At 43.0% G+C, this 19800-nt stretch overlaps 1 protein-coding gene across 10 annotated transcripts; it reads right to left on the bottom strand.

Moving 5' to 3' along the window:
• Positions 1-69: 69 nt before the first annotated feature.
• LOC115586641 (ELKS/Rab6-interacting/CAST family member 1) lies at positions 70-18298 on the bottom strand. Of its 10 annotated transcripts, none has more exons than XM_030425819.1 (22): positions 18087-18298; positions 15912-16702; positions 15599-15787; positions 12397-12688; positions 11451-11578; positions 11257-11334; positions 11013-11168; positions 10733-10900; positions 10369-10536; positions 10119-10256; positions 9889-10029; positions 9505-9645; positions 9194-9387; positions 8637-8648; positions 7800-7935; positions 7088-7219; positions 6764-6820; positions 6006-6166; positions 5661-5808; positions 4528-4623; positions 3304-3489; positions 70-2894 (listed from the first exon to the last, which is right to left on the bottom strand). In XM_030425819.1, exons 2-22 carry the CDS (start codon positions 16455-16457, stop codon positions 2757-2759), a joined length of 3405 nt encoding a protein of 1134 aa, XP_030281679.1. In that variant the 5' UTR covers positions 16458-16702; positions 18087-18298; the 3' UTR covers positions 70-2756. The 10 variants fall into 10 exon arrangements, 8 of the variants coding, with proteins under 8 accessions (XP_030281679.1, XP_030281680.1, XP_030281681.1 ...); XM_030425820.1 differs by having other exon boundaries at positions 11257-11331; XR_003984900.1 differs by lacking the exon at positions 70-2894 and adding an exon at positions 4220-4307 and having other exon boundaries at positions 3354-3489.
• Positions 18299-19800: the final 1502 nt, after the last annotated feature.

Genomic DNA, 19800 nt, shown 5'->3' with positions numbered 1-19800 from the left:
TGTAAAAGTTAATGAACAGAGGTGTCTGTTGTCAATGTTTGGGGGGGAAAAAAAAGAGAAACAAGAAACCAAGGCTTATAATTTATTTATTTACATACATACAAAATCCAAATAACTCACAAACATGTCTGTTTTGCTCTCTTTTTACACAGTTTGATTCTTAACATGAACAGACAGAAGGCAGTACATTTCTTATTACAAATGCAAAAGAAAACGAAAACAAATACCATGAAGTTGACAGAAGCCCCTTAATCAGCTCTGTGTTCCTCAGTAAGGAGTCGAGAAAAAGAAGACGAGACGTTAAGGCAAGGGCGGGGACACACAGGCCAAAGTAAGGGAAATTAAACACTTCTAAAAAAAAAATGCTTTCTTCTTCCTCTGATGAGAGGCGAGGGGTTAAAAAGGGACGGAGAGAAATTAATCTCACGTCAGAGAGGTTCAACAGACAAGAAGCACAAAAATAAGCGTCCAACTAACATCCGCCAAAACCAGGTGGTGCGTTTTAGTAAAATCCACCCACCCTCATTCATCTGTGATCAACACTGCATGGGATGTTTGTTAAAAGAAACTTCCGGAGTTTTTTCACGACTTGTTTCGTAACATTATGTTCCTCTCATAACAGCGGGGAGGGGGGCATGATGGTTGGAGACTCTATTTTAATCCTTCAGGCACAGTCTGTCTTTGACATCAACCAACAGAAACTATTGACAGAACAGGTCAGAAGAAAAGACAACAACACTGGAACCTCAGGATAATACATTTACATCACCGTGCGGTGAAAATATATAAAAAAAGATGACGGTTAGAAATAAATGCAAGAAAAGTACTCTCCCATCACACAGTCACGGTTTGAAAACATTTGTAGTTCACACGTTATTTTGACACAAAAGGTTTTTTTGACACTTCTCTCCTCAGTTTCTGCTGAGGACACTAACTCGACGGTCATTTTTGTTCAGAGCAGCTCGCTCTTCAAGATTCTGTGCAAACATTCAATGCATATCCATACAGTAAACATTTTTTATATATATATATATGTATTATATTTATATATATCTCTATAGAACATGACTTTCCGCAAGTTATGGCAGTACTGTCACACACACACATTTTGTCCCGAAGACAAAATTAGACACAAAAGACAACTGCACTGCTTTTAACTTTATCAGATTTTTTTTTTTTTAAAGAATGCACAACACCTTCCACTTAATTACCTTTATTCAGTCACTGTACGTGTTAAATATCACGTTATTTACAAACTGATCTAAAAAGTCAAAATCTGCTGAAAAGTGACTTTCATTTCCTGTAAATGTAGATGCACTTAGTAATTAAAAACCTCAGCCCTGAAGATTTCAAAAAATACAATAAAAGAGGCATCACTTGCATCTGTAAGTGATCGGAAAAATACAAGAAAGAAACGGAGGGGGGGGGGGGGGGGGCGTCCCTTGTATTCTTCAGTGATTCAGTCAACAAACTAAAAAAGGTCAGGTGGGCTTTAAGTAACATCTATAGAAACTTTGGATGAGACTGAATGATCAGTGGATCAGATCGTAAAGTTCTTACATCATGCCTTAGCACCAATATTACAGAGAAACAAATATCCCTGCATTAGGTCCAGTACTGATCTCTGTGCATGCTCCAAGGCCACTTCTCAAAAGAAACATTGCATACCTCATAATCAAGTGGACGTTGTGTGCAAAACCATCAAAAACTTAATACGTCACCGAGAATAAAAGCTTTTTTTTTTTTTTTTTTGCTTCCTCTCTTTCTCTCTCTCGCTCACTCTCTATCACTCACACACACACACACTCGTATTTGAGAACTTAAAAAGCTGACCTCTGATCTGGGCCTTGATCCCCCTCTTATGCCAGTGACCCAGCCACAGACTGCACCAGTAAAAACGTACCTACAACTTAATCCAGGCTACAACGGCGACACGTCCGCAGCTCTGAGGGCTGGGAGTGGAAACATTTGGAGAACGTGCTGCTTTATTTGGTTAAAAAAAAGTGGCATTTCCTAAGTGTTCAGATGATCGGCCACCAGTAGCTGCATCTCTAACTAGTTACTGACTAAAATACAAAACAAGCATCTACATGGCTCCATGATTTGCCCACTGAACTCAGCCCCTCTTCTCCCCTCTAGATGTAGCAGCTCCCCAGCTGACGTGAAGTGCTTTCCTGCCCCGTGTAAGGAATACGTTTACCCCTTCAAAACTTGAAGGATTTGTGACAGGAATCTAAAAGACTGAGATAGAAGTGAGTAAGGTAACTGTGCTTGATCCAGCACTTCCTGCTCTGAATGAAGCCGTCTAGGGAGAGGGAGGTTGGCAGTATACTCCAAGACTTTGTGCGGAAGTTTGCTTCTTTCATCTGATTTTCCTTTTTCTCTCCCAACGCACCTGTCCCTGACTTACAGGTGTGCAATGACATTTTTTTTATAAAGCAAAGAAAGTGAATTTGGCGAGTTCACAAATGCTAAAGGGATAGATTTTAACTTCTCGTCCCACTGTGATATCTGCCGTATTGAACAACACTGCCGCAGACTTCGTGAACATCCCCAACTCAGTTTTGCAGCTCTGACATGAGAGACACACGAGACAGGAAAGCACTTGAACGTTTTTTTTAACGGGGTGGACGAAGGGAGCGAGGATGAGGAGCTCAGTGGGGCGAGATAATGCCCCAGCTTTCTCTCGATCCTTCCGGGAGCCTCGTTGAGTGGAGGTAGGGGGCTCAGCTACAGGTTATGTCTGAGGTCAGTTGTCAGCACGACTCCTCCAGGGCATTGACGACCTGCTCCAGGATGTCGGGGCAGTAGTCTGCGATCTGCTGGAGGACAGAGTTGGCGTACTCCTGCAGCTCGCCGCTCTCCTTCTCACACACCTCCAGCTCTCGCTCCAACTGGAGAGAAAAACATGAATTAGTTTCCAATTGTCAATAAAATTCTGCATTTTTCCAAAACAAAAAAGAAAGTTTTAGGCTTTTCTAACCATCCTATGGATCCAAGATATTTTGTATGTCAAATTTTATTGTAATTAATGTATGAAATCTTGAGTTATGGCCAGAAACAGGCGTTGGAGCAACAAAAAAAGGAATCATAATTCTGTAATTTTGTCACTTCAGCATGTCAATGAGAAAAAACAAGCACATTTAGGTGACATAACTTTGACGGTCGTCGTTGCCTGCACATACACTGTACGTCACGGCTGCTAGGGTTTTCTATAGGCTAACATACCTGTTATTATATTAAATTTTTTAAAATAACAAATGCAGAGATGAATAACAGAGCGACTGAGAGTTCCTCCTCTACCTGTTCGACAGTCATCTTCTGGAGGTCCTTCTCCCAGTCTTCTGGGTCACTGTGGTGGTAGTGAGAGGGCGGCGTGAGCTGGCTGAGGATGCTGGGGTCCCGGTCATGGCAGAGGTCAGTCAGGTGGGCGATGTAGAGCTTGAGCTTACTGCGGTTCTGGGACAGGGCTAGAAGAGGGGGGATCATCTGCAGGGTGGAAGGAAGAAGAGGAAGAAAGTGTGAGGAACAAAAAGAAATGAGAGTGAAAACGAAAGAAAGAAATCATTTCCTTTAGACTTCATGGAAGTTTAATGAGGGTTTCAATGATTGAACATAATGAAAGACTCGAACACGGAAAAAGTGTTTTAGGATAGAAAAATCAAAACATCATCATGCGCATGCATGCTCCCATCACCATGTCACATTAGCGCCAGCCTTCTCAGATATATTATTAGAAAATCCTCTGTCACCTTGTAAGTATGTGCAGCTCGACAAAGTGTCTTAAAGCGACTTACTCAACCACTGATTATGCTGAGGTTAAACCGTTCAATACCCAGTGCAGCACCTGTTCGTGTTGGTCAAAATGTGAGGAGCTAATCACTAGTGTCAGACGGTGCAATGCAAAGCTAAGATGCTTTAGTGTGAAGCAATGAGACTGAGCAAGGATCACAATGACCTCATCCTCTTTGCTCCCGCATGCAACACACAAACACACGGCACTAATCCACCTCCCATCAGCCAATAATAAACAAAAAGTAACAGTGTAGTTAAAGCGCGGGATGAGTGCTGTCACAGAAAGACCAGGGAATTATAACCATCAACATTAAGAAGGAACATTAGAAAATGAAAACCACGATGAATGAAGACGAGTAAACATGCCACAGAGCACTGATGGAGAAGAAAGGTGTGACGGGTTTGGCTTTTCATACGCGCTCACCCTTCTGAACAAAATGGCTGAGAGAGAGAGAGAGAGAAGGGGGGGGAGGGCAAAAGGTTGGCTATGCCCAAATACCCTCCTCATCATCCTGTTAGCCACAGGGTAAGCCAATCGCAGCATTAGAGAGGAACATTTGGTTAGTGTGGACAAAAAATGTTATAAAACAAGAAATCTCCCATTTCAAAATGACAGTTCTCCTCAGACAACAGACAACAGTTCAACCTTGTTAACGACAGACATGACCAGTCAACTGCAGAACGTTTACACAAGCTGTCCGGGATGAAAAGTTGGTGGTTGGGTTCAGCTACCTGATCTGGAGAGGGTTTGTGATTTGTCTGGTCGGGGGCAGTCTTCAGGTGATCATCCTCATAGTTGTCTGCCATCAGTTTCATTCTGTTCTGAGTCTGTGAAATGAACACAGTAACAATTCATCAACTTTACATGGTTTTGGATTGGTGCATAGACACTCCAATACAAATCCAGCATTTTAGGCCACACTGGAGGCATTTCTGATACTATCATTGGTATCAGAACAAAATTTTTTTTAAAATATCTGAGGCTGGAATGAAAAACTTGAGCATAAATAAGGCGAGGTTTGCCAACATGGCATATCCTAGAATGGAGTCCAGCAGTACCAACAGGAGTCAGACAAAAGGCCTTTTTTCACAGCAGATATTGTGACTCACAGGTGTTTCTATTCTATTCTAAGAAAACCACAGGCGCTTCTATTCAAGTCTCCCTTTAAGTCATGACAGTGTGCCAGCATGCACAACACCACCACCACCAGCAGCTTAATTATTATTTAGCCATCATTTATCTTATTATCCACACCTTTGCTAGTCAAGCATCAGGAAACCTGTCTTCAACAACAAATACAGACCTCTGGTTGTTCCAACACTTGAACGTTCCTGTAATGTTTTGACACGTCATCATGCTGGACATTAATATAGCGCATTTCAGAGTAGTACAACTCTTTTCAAACCTATTTTGTGCACAGAAAATTGAGGACTGGGTGAATCTTATATAATTTCCCCATTTTACAATTCAAAATAAGGCTGGCAAAGAGTTGGGAGAAAGACTGTATGAATAGAAAACCTTTGTGTGCAGCCAGCATACAGGGAAGCCCGTCTCATATGGAGCCATTGTTTTAGGTTAGTTTTTGGTTGGCTCATGGTGGTCTACAGCGAGGGACTTCAAATACTGCTGAGAGAAAAAGTAATCCCCCCCCCGTGTGACAAACCTCAAGGGTTTTATGCTGAAGGCAAAATTTACTGGAATTTGGCTTGTAAACTTTGCAGTCTGGTGATAACACAAACTTTTGTGATACTGAAAAGCTTCACTGACATCCAATTTTTTAACATATTCTGTGTGTGAGATGAGCAGAAAAGATAAATGGAAAAAACAGGACAACCCCTCAATCATGCAGCAGCCGCCTCCCCACCTGCTGTTTGAGCTGCTGCACCAGTCTGTCTTTCTCCCGCTTCAGCAGAGCCACCTCGTCCTGGGTCTTCTTCTTCTTAGAGGACGACAACTCCAGCAGGGCGATGTTAGCGTCCTTCTCGCTGATAGCAGCCAACAGCGCCTCCTGCCTGTTAGGTGAGGATCGAACATCATGGCATTTAACCACACAAGTAAATAGCTCAATTATCATTTATTATTCATTGTGCAAAATCATCCCACCAGCTGGGGGAGGCTAGAATTGGATGACATTTTGCAAGATGAAGGCAGCAATCGATACTCCACAGTCTACTCCACCCTACTGTGTTTGTGTGTGTGTGTGTCTTACTTCATCTCCAGCACCTCCTCCAGGTGTTTCCTGCGCTCAGCTCGCAGGGTTGAGAGGTGTGCTTCTTTCTCACACAGAGACTGCTGGGTGGAGGCCAGCTTGGCCCTCATTGACTCCAGCTCCTGCTTCACCTTCTCCATGGCCCCCAGCAGCTCCTCCATCTGGGAACACACACACACACGCACACCAACAACAACTCAATCATGAATAGAGTGAAACAGATCCCCAAAATCCATCAGTGAATGCATGGGGCTTTTTATCATGACTTGCCAATATGAAGAGCTTTAATTAGAGGAGGGGGCAGCAGAATTCATGTGAGATTTTTGGGAAGTACTTTGAGGCAACTATAACACAGATACCATAGAAACTACAGCACTACAATAACTTTTACCTGTTATTTACTATAAAGGGCACAATGGTACCATTGTTTCATATCAATACGCTTTAATTACAATTGACTGAATCAAAGAGTGAATAATTCATCCACAAATGATCAATTTTATTGGCTGCTTTGTGCTGTACGAGCGAGCAATTACTCAGCATTGCCTTGTTTCATAAGCAAACAGCAGGTAAACAAAAATCACATTAAAATTAGACAGGTTGCAAACAGCAACGCCTTACAACATAATGCAATCCAACAACATAAAAGTCCCGAAAAACTGCAGGGTGGTTGTATGGGACTGCATGAATCGTAGAGGCGTTGTGGTTACTGTGTCAACCCCTGTCAGTGTCGGAGGTCACACGCACTGGGCTCATACCTTGGACAACTTAATTTGGGCGAGGTTGGACTCATGCATTGGTTTGAGTGAGTGCTTCTGAGACGCGGTGTGCAGCAGAGAGAAGACAAGAGAAAACCAAAATGAAAGAACTGAGAAAGAGACGGAGGCCAGAGGAGAGGAGGGAGGTGAAGGAAGGAGGAGAAACACCACATTGGCAGTAAACGGGTAAGGGGGGAAAGAATCTCAGTAGAAGAAGGCGTTCTCCTTTATCTGTGTACAAATATGCATGTGCTGTATGTGTGCTCCTGTGGCTTGATTTATACAGCACTGTCATTTGTGTGTGTGTGTGTGTGTTTTTTGTACCTGTTTCTCCTGAAGTGACCTGGCAGCCTCCTCCTGTGCCAGCACCATCTCTCGCTCAGCGGTGATCTGAACGCTCTCCCTCAAGGCCTCCTCCAGCTCCTCAATGCGCTCCGCCTTTTGGCGCAGAGTGTCCTTCAGAACAGATGTAGGAAAGGGGTAGGATTATGGTTTCAAGCTACATCTCCACCAAAGTGCTTTCGGTATAGTACCCCTTGAACCTTTATGTAACCCATGGTAACTGTAACTTAACGCTAGATCCCTTGAGAGGATGCTGCTTTTATAAACTGACACACTGTGACCTACACTGTACATTACTGGCTGACTGACAACATTTACAGACTGGCAACCTTTTTCTCCTCTGCTAGCGTTTATCATTTCTCTTCTGCTGCCATCTCTCTCTCTCGTTCGTGGTTGCTTATCACAACAAGGAAACAAGCTTTACTTGAGAAAAGGCTGCAGGCAGTGAGACAAAAGACTGACCAATCAGTGGTATGCAGTGTTTTCACTCCACCGCTCAGTGTTGGATCAATCTTCTAGGTACCACAAAAAAGGTGTATCAAAAATCAAGATGGCACAGAGCGGTTCGTTTGGTTCCATCCACGACTTTTGATGATGCGAACACAAAACTGAACCGGACTAGTGGATTAGTAAGTTGGTGCCAGTAAACGTGAACTCAGTTTGAATGCGAGATTTTGCACAGTCCAACCCTCACCTTCACCTGCTGTGAGTTCTCAGACAGGTTGTCCTCCCTCTTCCTGGCCTCGTCCATGAGTCGAGCATTCCTACTCTTCTCCACCTGCTCCTTGTGCTTCAGAGAGGCCACCTTCTTCGTCTGGTCCTTCATCTGCCTGCAGGGACACCATGCATGGGAGAAGTTACATGTTATGTATATGTTAGACTATCGTCCCACTTGACATGAACATCTAATTAAATCACTCCAATTTAATATTGATGGTAACTTGGGGAAAAGTGCAAACGTCATATGTTTGATTACAGATATGAACCAAGTAAATCTGGATATGATTTTTATACAGAGTTTCTCTACTAACAAGCACAGCGAGCACATTTCAATATGCTGTTGTTTTTTCATTCACTAGGCCACATCAATCATTCATGTAGATTTTTTTTATTAAGTCAGATGATTGTTGCATGCTGAGTAGATACAGTGTCAGACAGCAAATAAAAGCTATTTTCTAAATCAAATTTGGACATCAAGAAATATGGATCCCCTTTTTTTAAACTATTCTGACATAACAGCTACAACCAAGGGCTTACAGACTTTAGACAGACCTGCAAAAATCAATCTCTGATATTAGGGTGAGAGGGAACACTAAAGCAGGGGGGAAAAAACAGGAGAAATGAGCACGAACAGAAGTATGAGAAAAGACAAAGAGTTCAATAGGTCATGACAAAGGAATTGCTTGCTGCATCACATACTATGGAGGGGTAAAAGTTGGAGTAAAACAAGGTAGAGAAATATGAGCAAAAGATGAGGAGAGTAAGGATGTTGGGAGACGGAGAGGGAGAAGAAGAAGAAGCAAATACTAACCTGGAGGTCAAACTGGTGGAGTGAAAGGTTTCCGGTGTAAAGACAAGAAAGCAGTAAAGAGAAAAACAGACTCAGGCCAGGAAGATGAAGAAAAGAGAAAGTGCTATAGGATTATGTGGTGTCTTTGACTCTGTGTCATTAAGTCACATGGTTCACCACAAGTAGAAGTCAAACATCGCAGACATTATATGAAAGACGGCTTGCCTTCTGCAGCCATACCTACCTACTAGCTTTCAAAGCAATGCAAATACTACAATGCCAAATGGCAGACTTCCAAATTACAATAAAATCCACTATTTAATGTGCTGAGGGGGCAACGTTCTCCAGAGTGACATGAAATCACTAAACAATTTAGTGGTCATAAGTCTAAAGTAGCAGAAAAAAAAGATAGTAGAATACACTCTGTAGCTACCTAACACCACAAAAACAGCACATAACAGAATCATTAGAGACACTATTTATTCCAGAGCTCATGATCAGAAACATGTATTAACTATTGTATGAAGACAAGTGCTAGGCTTGAAGACATGGTCGCCAACGTGCATGTTCCCACCCACCTCTCCAGCTCATTGATCTTTTTGTCCTTGTCATTCTTCTCATTCTCCATCTCCCGAAGGATGTCCAGCAGGCGGTCCACCTCAGCCTGGGCCTTCCCAGAGTCCTCTTTGTGGCGAGCCACTTCCTGCTCGAGGTTCTTAATGCGCTCGGCCAGCTCGGTGTTGGCCTGAGCCTCCAGGGTTGCATTTTGGGCCTGACAAAAGACGAGCAGCCAGTTAGAAAGCAGCTGTATTCACTTCCATGTCCCAAGGTTGGTGTTAAATGAGGGAAAATGATTATGTAACATCATGTTAGTGCTGAAGGATCTTACTCTCTTAAGCTGGTTCTCCAGTTTGAGGCACTCCTCCTTCTTCTGCTCTAAGATAATCTCCATACTCTTGAGTTTGGAGTCCTTCTTTAGCCCTGAGGAAGCCAGGGATGATGCATGCTCCTTCAGGTCCAACAGAGACGTCTGCACATACACACAAAGACAGAAATATAGATGAACCTGTTCCTGCTTATCAAACTAACAGAGCCTGGGCAGACTGAAAATACATTAGATTTAATACAGGCCTCCGTGACTCATCGAAAAAGAGACTAATGGAAAAAGCCTGACGCTCATTTCAGTCAGTTTCACTTTTATTAATAGAACCACAGTAAACAAGAGTTTGCCTGTATTTGTGTGAACTCGTGTTCCTGAATCCGTTTTTCTCACCTCTCTGTCTGACAGGTCTCCCTGCAGTAAACTCAGTCTCTCCTTTAACTCTTTCAGTTCCTTCTTGTTCGAGTCAAGTTCCTCCGTCTTTTCCCGGTCATCTCTGTCTCGCTGCTCCTTTAGACGCTCAATGATGCGTTCCTACGAGGAGGCAGAGACAACGGTCACATGCGCGCAGCCTTCGCAAATGTGACGCTGTATCGCTAATTAACATGCAGACACAAACTCACCTTTTCCGCAAGAGACTCCTCCAGTGTGGTAAGAGCAGTGTCAGTGTTGGAGGTGTCCGCTTGCAATGACTTTACTCGCTCCTTCAGGCTACTCATCTGCTTCTCCTTGTCCCTCAGCTGCTCCTGGAGGTTCTCAATCTGCAGAGCAAATGAACATCAACCACAGGACACACGTTACAGTATAATGATGTATTTTCGGGGTCACTTTAGACAAGACAAGACTTTTGAAACAGCTCGTAGCCCAAATCACCTTCTTCTGTAGCACATTAACTTTGCGCTCCTTAACCTCCAGCATATCCTTGAGGTCGTGGATCTCCCCGTTGAGTGTGCCCTTCTCTTCTGACATTTCTTGTATCTGCTTGCTCTTCTTATTCAGAGTTGCCTCCTTCTCTTCCAAGCGCAGACGTAAGGCGTCCACCTGGCCAGGAAAAGGTAGACAACCTCCTTAACGTGTGGTAAATTCTGTGCTTTTGTTTTTAATGCTACCAGTCCAAACGCAGGAGGAACAAGTCTCTCCCCTCTGTGCACGACATGCATACACTTTAAAGTCCCCTAGATTTAAACATATTGCAAATCCCTCTGTTCAGTAGTGTAAAGATGTGCATCTACTGTACCTCCGTCTGTAAGATGGCGGCTCTCTGCTCCTTGGCAGTGAGGGACTCCTTGAGAACTTCAATGTGCTGCTTGCTGTCTGAGAACTGGTTGGTGAGCGTCTCCAGCTTGGTCTGCAAACCAAGCAGCTCAGTGTCCTTCCTGGAGAGGTCCTGCTTCACCTGCTCCATCTGAAAAACATGAGGCCGAGGGGGGAAAGAAAGGGGGATGGATATCACACTTAGCAAATTAAAGTCTGTGTCTTCCTGAATGCAAGATGCAGAAACTAAACTCGTTTCAGACCTTGTTCTTCATGAACTTGGTGTGGCTGCGGTAGACCTCCATCTGCTTCATCTCCTCCTGGCGCTCTTCGCAGCTCAGGAGTCCATTGGATTTCAGCATTAGCAGCTCCTCTTCCATGTCTCTCAGGCCCCGCTCCATTGAATTGATTTTTGCATCCTGGGGTTGATAAGGAGGAGTTCACACCCATAGCATTCCACGTGCGCGCAAAAACACGGCAAACACACGTCCTTATTCAAGTTCTCACCTTCATGTCGATGACTGTCTGTAGAGCCTTAGTTTTGGTGGACTCAGGGGTTCCCTCATATCGACGGTGCAGCTCCTGCTGGATCAGACGAGATACCAAAGTGCAGTTTAATATCATTGAATACGTGGGACAAACAACATAACTAGTCCAATAACATGTAATGTATTATTTCCCACAGCTGGACCAGACATTACCTCTCTCAGTGCAGAAATCTCCCTGTCTCTCTGGTCCAGTAAACTCTCAAGGTGATGCCTGTGCATCTCTGCATCAGCCAGTCTCCTGGTCCGCTCCTGGTCCTCCTCTGATGCCTTGGCAGATGGCCCTGAAGTCGATAGAAAGACATTTATGCGGTCTGAAGTTTTTGTAACAGCCAGAACGAGCGTGATCACCCATGTGGTTCACTCGCAGAGGCAAACACAGGAGCTTCAGACAAAAGCTCATCTGTTCAGCAGGGAAAGACATTTTGAAAGTACTGGATTCACAACCCCACAGCAAACACAAAATAAAAACAAATAACAAAAGATAACTCTTTATTTCATCTATTAAAGATATACTCTGGAGTTTGTGCCCTTTAGAGGATAACATGAATGTATTTTGGCAGACACCTTTGCAAAGGGGTTTGAATGAAGCCCTTTAGCCTCAGAAGCATACTTGGGCTTAAAGCATGAATCATGGTTAGTTTATGGAGCAAAGTAACCCATATTTGGCCAGTGTGGGAAAGAGCATGGGTGGAGCCGACGGGGATAGCTTTAAACTGTAGAATGAGACCAAAATATCAAATGAAGTCGCACTCGCTGGGATGTCTGTAACACTTTTAACGACTCACAGAAGCAGAAGGAAACGGACACATTACAGCCCTTGGGCTCTACTCTGCATCAGTAAGAAGGAAAGTGTTAGAAGTGTGACATACTTCTCTGTGAGTACTGACAACCTTATTTGATTTTTTTTGTGATCTTTGGGTCGGCACCCATTATACTCTAAAGACATGTCAGCTAAGCAGGCCAAGTACCCTGAGAGCAAAAACCTTTGAGACCCGAAATGTTTGTAAAGAAACATATTGACTCATTATTTCAAAGAGTTTGCTGGTTCTCCTTTTTACCCTTATACTGTAAAAGAATCAGAATCTATGGGCCATCTAACCTTTGCTCTGTAGCATTTCCAAAAGTTTCTTGATGGACTCATCTCTGGCTCCCAGGGTTTGCTTCTGCGTGTCAATCCTCAACTCCATCTCCTCCAGGGTCTTTCTGAGGAGGAAGAGCTCTTTGGACTGCCTCTCATATTCAGCCTGTAGCCGCCGGTAGTTCTCCTCTGTGGGTTCAGATGTCAGGGCCAGGTCCCGGCCTTGGTTGGCAGGGTCTTGCTGGAACAGCTGGTTCAGGTCCCTCTGGATCCTCAGCTCATCCTGAAGAGCCTGGACGGTCATCTGAAGATGCTACAGACAAACAACAGGCACACAGGCATTTGTTAGTGTTCTTATGACTGTTAAGTGGACTTTATTACAAAATCATATACACATGGGATACATAAGGTGAGGGAAATGTATTGATTATTTGAATAATACAGGGGCAGAATATTCAGATCCAGTTCCAGGCAGAATATTGTGTTATAGCCCGTCAAAAATAAGCCTCTCATCATGACCGAACATGTAGCGATGCCCTGACAGATGCACCCCCAACAGTCGTGCTTTGTGGACAGTGTTACATTTCATGCACGGAGAAACACAAGTGGTGAAACACAATCAGCCCAGTATAGTATTGCATTGTTTGTGGCATCTGACGCCGGGGACACTTGGCAGAGCTGCTCTGAGACAGTAACACAAGGCTGTGTTACACTCTGGTGTGAACCAGCTGTGAGCGTTTTCAGACGACAGAACAAAGAGAGAAGTCAGTGTCTGCCTTCGTTTCTCTCTGTCCTCCTCCTCCTCCTCCTCCTCCTCCTCGTCCTCCAGCACCCCTCCCTCTCCTTCCTTTGTCATTCTCTCCTTCTCCCTCCACTGGCAAACACTATTCTCCTCCACACACACACACACACACACACACACACACACACACACACACACACACACACACACACACACACAATTCATCTACCTTGCCTGCTCTCACCCTATCTCCTCCCTCCAATTCTCTCACCTCTCCTCTCACTAAACCCTCCCTCTCCATCACCGTCTCCACCCCGTGACTAAGGCTGACTCACTGCTGTGACTGCACTGACACCCCCCCCCCAACATAGGCACAGGAGATACATGCACGGACATGCACGGGCACACACACACACAAACACACACCTTCTACCTGCCTCAGCCCTCATCTCTCATATTCTCAGTCTCTCTGCCCGAGGAGAGATAACAGTCAGGTGTTTGAGAGAGCACAAAGAATAGGAGATGTGATCCAAACACTAGGTCATAACTCGGAACGACAGAGTACACACCAACGTCTGCTACAGCTCAACCACAGCACCGGAGAAACTGTATACAAGACTAAAAGTCAAATGTGCCAATATCTGCTCCACTAACATTAGTACTGCATGTCAGTTACTACAACTACAATAACCAATATGTTGCCAACTGTTTTGTAATTTGAGTCATTTTTTAAAAAAGTTAAAAAAATAAAAATAAAAATAAAAATATTTAAAACGCTATTCGAGCGTCTAGAATGTGAATATTTTCTCTTTTTGTTACTCCTCTGTCACAGTAAACTGAATATCTTTGGGTTGTGAACAAAAAGGCCATTTGGAAACAAAAAAAAACTGGTGAATTCATCCATGTAGTTTAGAGTATTTAGCAAGAAATAAATGATGATTGTTAGGGGAGTATTTGAGTATTTGGCTGACAGCCATTTCCCACCATTATAAGGAGGTAAGAGCTGTCACTTGTCATAGAGAGGCATAAACTCAAGTAAGGATTTTGGAAAAGCAGCGGCAGCAACACGCAACAGCACAGAAACTCACCAAAACGATACATAACATACATTTGCAGACATATACACTGTCAGCTGAACCAGCGTTCAAAAAGAGCAAGCAGTTTAACCGAAGCCGTAATTAGCCAAATGCCTAAGAATGTGTGTGCATGTGTGTGTGTCTGTGCTTTCCGTTGCATTAGTGCCAGTGTGGGAGGTGGAGGCTGACATATGAAAGCAGACATCTTTAAATTACAGCACCCACTGATTAGCCCTGCACTAGTCGGGCATTACTGGGAAATTAGTCCACAGTGTGATTTTGTGACTCAGCAGGAGTGAAAACAGCAAATTATATAGATCTGCCCATCCATTAAGAATCACAGCGAAACAAAGACTATTTCTCTTCGTTAATGAAACACAATTTGCGCAATTCTCACAACATACTGTAGGTTTTAAAAACAGACCATGTGCCTATAATTATTCACTTGTTAGTCTTAAATGTTTGTTTTTAATGTGTGCAGGATGACACAGACTAGAGAACAAGGAATTGGCCTAGAGTTAAACAAAGCCAGTGTCTCTATACTTTTGATACAGATCCATTGAAGAAAAAAAAAATGTTTTATGTGAAAACTGATAGAGGTGGCAACAGGGAAAAGGAAGGAATCTGAAAATGCTGGACTTCCACGCCTTAAATTAAGAATGAAGCCATTTGGATGAATGGCAACACATATTCAAGTCCGGTATACAACATTTTGACAGGTATTGGAAGGGAAGGTGCGAAGACTCATACTAGAAGTTTCACACCTTGTTTTAAAAAAAACAACGATGGAATGACGGAGGAAAATGCACTTGATAAAATCTTGTTATTGAAAAATTAAAGAGGAATCAAAGCAGTCAACACCACGTTACAGTCACACGGAATATAGATACTTTTCATCCTTTAGAGAATATGATGAAACCATACCAGTGAGTTCTACAGTTTAAGTATAGGTTTTCATTGAAAGATAATTATTAGCACTGCTACATGTGATAACATTGTTAGATTAGTTTCTTATTTTCTGCCATGGTTAAACTACTACAATAACTACTACTACTACACACCCCACACACAGTTTTAAATGTGTGCCATCTCCATATTTTATCCTGTTCACCACATCCAGCAATTTCTAAAACATACAGAAATGCTAATGCCGCCATTAGACTTACGGACTCTTTCATCTATTAAGCATGAGCATATAGTGGCATATAAGAGGATTAACTAGATGTTCGAAAACTGCCTCTAACCTATGCAGAGAGAAACACACTTGTACTAAAGCCGACACCCAAGCCGTGTGAGATCCTTTCATCCAAACATGTTGGATGTTGAGAAAAATGAGTAGATGATATCAGAAGCGAGGATTTTGAGGCAAAGACATCTTTTCAAATACATATATGCCAACACTCACCTGTGCTTCATCTTGAATCACGCGGTATTGTTCCTTCCAGACGGTGATCTTAGAAACTTCATCCTTCCTGAGAGCTCGCTCCTTTTTTAATTCTGGGCTCCAGAAGGTCTTGATTGAATTCATAGAGGAACTGAGCTTGCTCTCCTTAACTTCCACTTCTCGCCGCAGCATCTCATTCTCACGCAGGACCTGAGGAAGCAGGATAAAGGTAAATAAGTACCATGCAGGTGTGGTCTGTCTAACATGGCAAGTCAAAAATTCCACATTATTGATAGAGAGAATCAAACGAGGAGAAAATAAATGAACTACATACCTCTTTCAGTTGAGCCTGCAGGTCCAGTATGGTGTTGTCTCTGGCCTGCCTCAGAGAATGGGGCACAGTGGAGGCCATGTGGTGGTCCCCAAAAGCTAGAGCATCACCTGCCATCATGCCTGCTGGCAGAACAGCATTGCCAGGCACTGAGGTGGAGATGTTGGGGGTGCTGGCAGCTACAACTCCACTGTTGCTGCCCCTTGAGCCATATGTCACCCTCTGCCTCCCCATGGTCGTCACTGTCCCACCACTTTTGGGGAGGTGGTCACCTGCCATGGCAACCTCATTGTCACTCAGGTACATTGGTCCTGAGGTGGCATACGCAGCGTTGAGGGACTGGATGTTCTCCATGGAAAGCGTCTTGCCTCCTGCTCCACCGGGACCCCCTCCGCTGCCTCCGGTGCTGTTGGTGCGACGGTGTCCCATCCGCGGAGAGCGGGGAAGGCGAGGGGAACGGCCAGATCCCTGACTTCCAGTGCCCCCTCCATCTCTTCCGCCGCTATGGTTGGCATCCCCTCTGCCGACAGAGCGGGCACTACCGTACATCTTCGAAGCTGATCGCAAAACTTAAGAACTGCCTCAAGTTTCTCTTTATATGTATTTATATATTCTTGCTGATTTTGTAGTTGTGCCTTCCACGGGTTGTGAGAGTATTTGGTAGTTATCCTTCCTCAACTGGAGACGGTGGACACAATGTTCATGATAAATTATGAGGCCTGATGCTGAGACAAGGCTGACAGACTCTCCTCTTCATACAGGAGCTGTCCAGTGCTAAAGAAAATGACCCCGATCTGCAAAGAAAGCACAGTTCCTGCCTGTTAACTTCATGTTAATAGCATTTGTAAAGAAAAAAATATATCTGATGTAGGTCACATTGACAAAGCAGCATCAAATCCAAACTTTCCAGCTCTGTAGTGTCAACAGAGGATCAGGAAAGGGAGTCTCCATCCACTTTAAGCAAAGTGAAGGATAGTACATTTAATAGTGGACTGCTTTTCTTTTCTTTTTTCAACATTCAGCACAGTGAGAATGAGCAGAAACGTGTGCTGAGGTTTCCCTGTCTTCACTGGATTCCCTCTTGCAGTACAGACAGTTATGTAACTGCATAAAGTCAGGTCTTAGAACTAAATTCTTCTCAGATGGGTTCCCTCAGAACAAAATCCTTGTTAGTTAATCGACCCGTTATGCTTCTGCTTGAGGACACAAGGTTAGATGTGGAGCAGTTTGGGAGCCTCTGACTTTAAGTTTGATCCTTTAGGTTAAACTGAGTGCTGTAACGTTGTAACTGTTGTGGGTTATAACCTTAGTATAAGCCTTGTCGGACAATTTGAGCTTTAAATAAACCTGGTATCTAACATCACAAGAGTTTGGACCTTTATGTACGTTATAATATGTCAAATATTCTGGTTGGCGCTGTGTTTTATGGTCTGTTTGTAGCTGAGTTTCCATCACAGCCGTTTAACTGGGCAGTCTGCGTGGCCTTGCTAGCAGCTAACGTTCCGTTAACATACCGGCTAACGGTTAACGGCTGACATTTCCACCTTTAAAACTACGCGTTAGTCCCGAAATGTTGCCGTTTGCTTGAGAGGTTTGTAAAACTGGTTCGTAGATTTGGTCAGCAGAATACATACTGAATCTCTGAATCCCCTTTTTTTTCCTCCCAATGTGCTGACGCTATGGATTAAAACTAGCAAGGGAGGGAAAAGGGGATTGTCCATGGTGAACATCGTAAGGGGAAGAAAAAAAAATCTCCCTACTCGCAGGATTGAACGCATAAAGAGACAACAGACTGTGAAACAGATGGCAGGATATCTGTGGTGGTAAGGTCAGTAGATGTGGTGTCAATATGTGACACAGTGAAGGAACATTTAAGCGTTTTTGTACAATCCTAACGCCACCGTACAGGGTTCTGCTTTGAAGACACCCACATCAGACCATATCCATTTTCCTCCACCTTCCTCTGACGGCTTTTCGCTTTTCAGCTCCGGCTGCCTTCATTCAGATGTGTCGAAAACATCCAGAAAAGCGCTAAAATAGCAAAATGCAAGTATGTTTAACGTTAGCTCCCCGTGACATATGGAGGCTAGTTCATCCAATTTATGTGGTCAAGCAGAACCTCTTATTTTTTCTCGCTAACACAATAGCCAGTGCTGAAAATCCAACCAAACAAACTACCTTTCTCGTTGTCTGCTGGAGCTCAAACCGGTGCCAACGCCGAATCCTCTGTCAAACGGAAAGCTGCTGCAAAAACCGTCATTTTATGTTAATTCCTCGGTAGATGTCTATCTGATTTTCCCATCTTTTTTTTGCCAGCGGTACCAGCGGCTCAGGAGAGCCAGGGCGCCTCAGTGACGTCAAGCCTCCTGTGCGCGCTCACGACAGTCTTCCTCGCCACGCTTGAATTTTAAACGCGCGGTCACGAGCTTCTGGTTGGGGAATGTGGGGAGACAGGAAGAGAAATCAGACCGACATGTTGACAGAAAATACAGGTTGTAATTGATAAAATTGGGTGAGTGAACGTTGTGGTCAAACTCTGGAGTATTCCCAAATTAAATTCACCAAACAGGCAACGATAGAAATGTTGTTGGGTTTTTTTTCCACAATTTAGACCACATACCTCTGATATTAACCATAAAAATATTAATTTGACTTTGTTAATATAATGTTACTTTCTTCAGCAGTGAGCTTTTCATTTTGAATGAAATCATATAATAGGAGATACATGTGACATGTTTGGTCAACATACACCAGCAGGGGGCAGTGCTTACTTGGAAGAAAATTGTATCTCCGAAATGGTTGGTGCAAAAAATACACTGTTATCTTTATTCACAAGAATTGTAAACCAAAATGAGTCATATGTATGTAGAACAGCATGCCAACGTATTATAGCCAGTAATTATCACAGTGCAAAGTGTTTTTATGTTTTTCTAGTTATTTGTAGTCTGAAAGAAATTTGCTTACAAACAATTCAAATATGTTTAATTAAGTGTGTAATTATGAGGCCATATATCTTTGACAACAGGCTTTTAACTAATAATAGTAATATGAATTAAACTGTATTTATTAAATTAAACCAGAAAAGGAAGATCCCCATTGACAAAAAAAATAATAAACAAACTCTTCTTTTTCATGAATGAATAAACTGAAGAAACAAACTGACCTTGAAGGACAACACATTCATAATGTTTTACTCTGTTTATATTAGGCGGACCCTGCCAACTTTCTATCTTCAAATAGTGTTCTCGGGACCTTATTATTCTCTGAGAACAGCTTGTTCTCTTTGAATCCCTTCTCCCAAACGACATAGAGCCCCTGTTAAATAAACCTTAATGGTCTAATTTTCATAATAGACGCGTTAAACTGAATAAATGGAAGGTCAGATAGAAAATATAACTAAATAGAGTAAATATATAAGATGTGTACAGACAGGCAGTAAACATTGTTTTAGCCATGTGTCTATGTAACTGCAATAAAATACATTTTAAGTGTTTACATTGAAGATATATTGTAACATAGTTAACTGTTGGGAAAGCTGAAAATATAATATCTGATTAAAATTTTCCAGTAAAACAGACGACTGAGTGATTCAGTTCACCTCCACAAAATGTAATTAACAGTGACATTAGTGAAGCATAAATCACGATCGAATCCTAAGTGACTTTTCCTCTTTAAGTATTCTTGTTTTATCGATTTCAGGTATGCTTTCCACATAATGTAGAATCAGTGACATCTGAGATACGTGGTTTGAATTCCTGTGGCTAACATTTACGTAAGTTTAAATAAGTCCATTGTCATAAGAACACACAGCTCCACTGATACATAATTAATCTAACGAAGGAGCTTCAAAGGGATATAGTGGTATGTGTGTTATGGTTATGAGGTCATTCTT

The sequence above is a fragment of the Sparus aurata genome, chromosome 8, assembly GCF_900880675.1.
Source record: "Sparus aurata chromosome 8, fSpaAur1.1, whole genome shotgun sequence".
NCBI lineage: Eukaryota > Metazoa > Chordata > Actinopteri > Spariformes > Sparidae > Sparus > Sparus aurata.
This window is presented reverse-complemented; position numbering and strand designations above follow the sequence as displayed.

What these genes read in the sequence shown, in the direction of transcription:
- LOC115586641 (XM_030425819.1), bottom strand. Translation starts at nt 16,457, where the DNA reads ATGTACGGTAGTGCCCGCTCTGTCGGCAGAGGGGATGCCAACCATAGC. An exon ending in TGCAGCAGCTCAAACAGCAG is followed by an intron (nt 4,624 to 5,660) that starts GTGGGGAGGCGG and finishes TTCATTTCACAG; the next exon opens with ACTCAGAACAGAATGAAACT. An exon ending in AGAAGATGACTGTCGAACAG is followed by an intron (nt 2,895 to 3,303) that starts GTAGAGGAGGAA and finishes TTTTCTCTCCAG; the next exon opens with TTGGAGCGAGAGCTGGAGGT.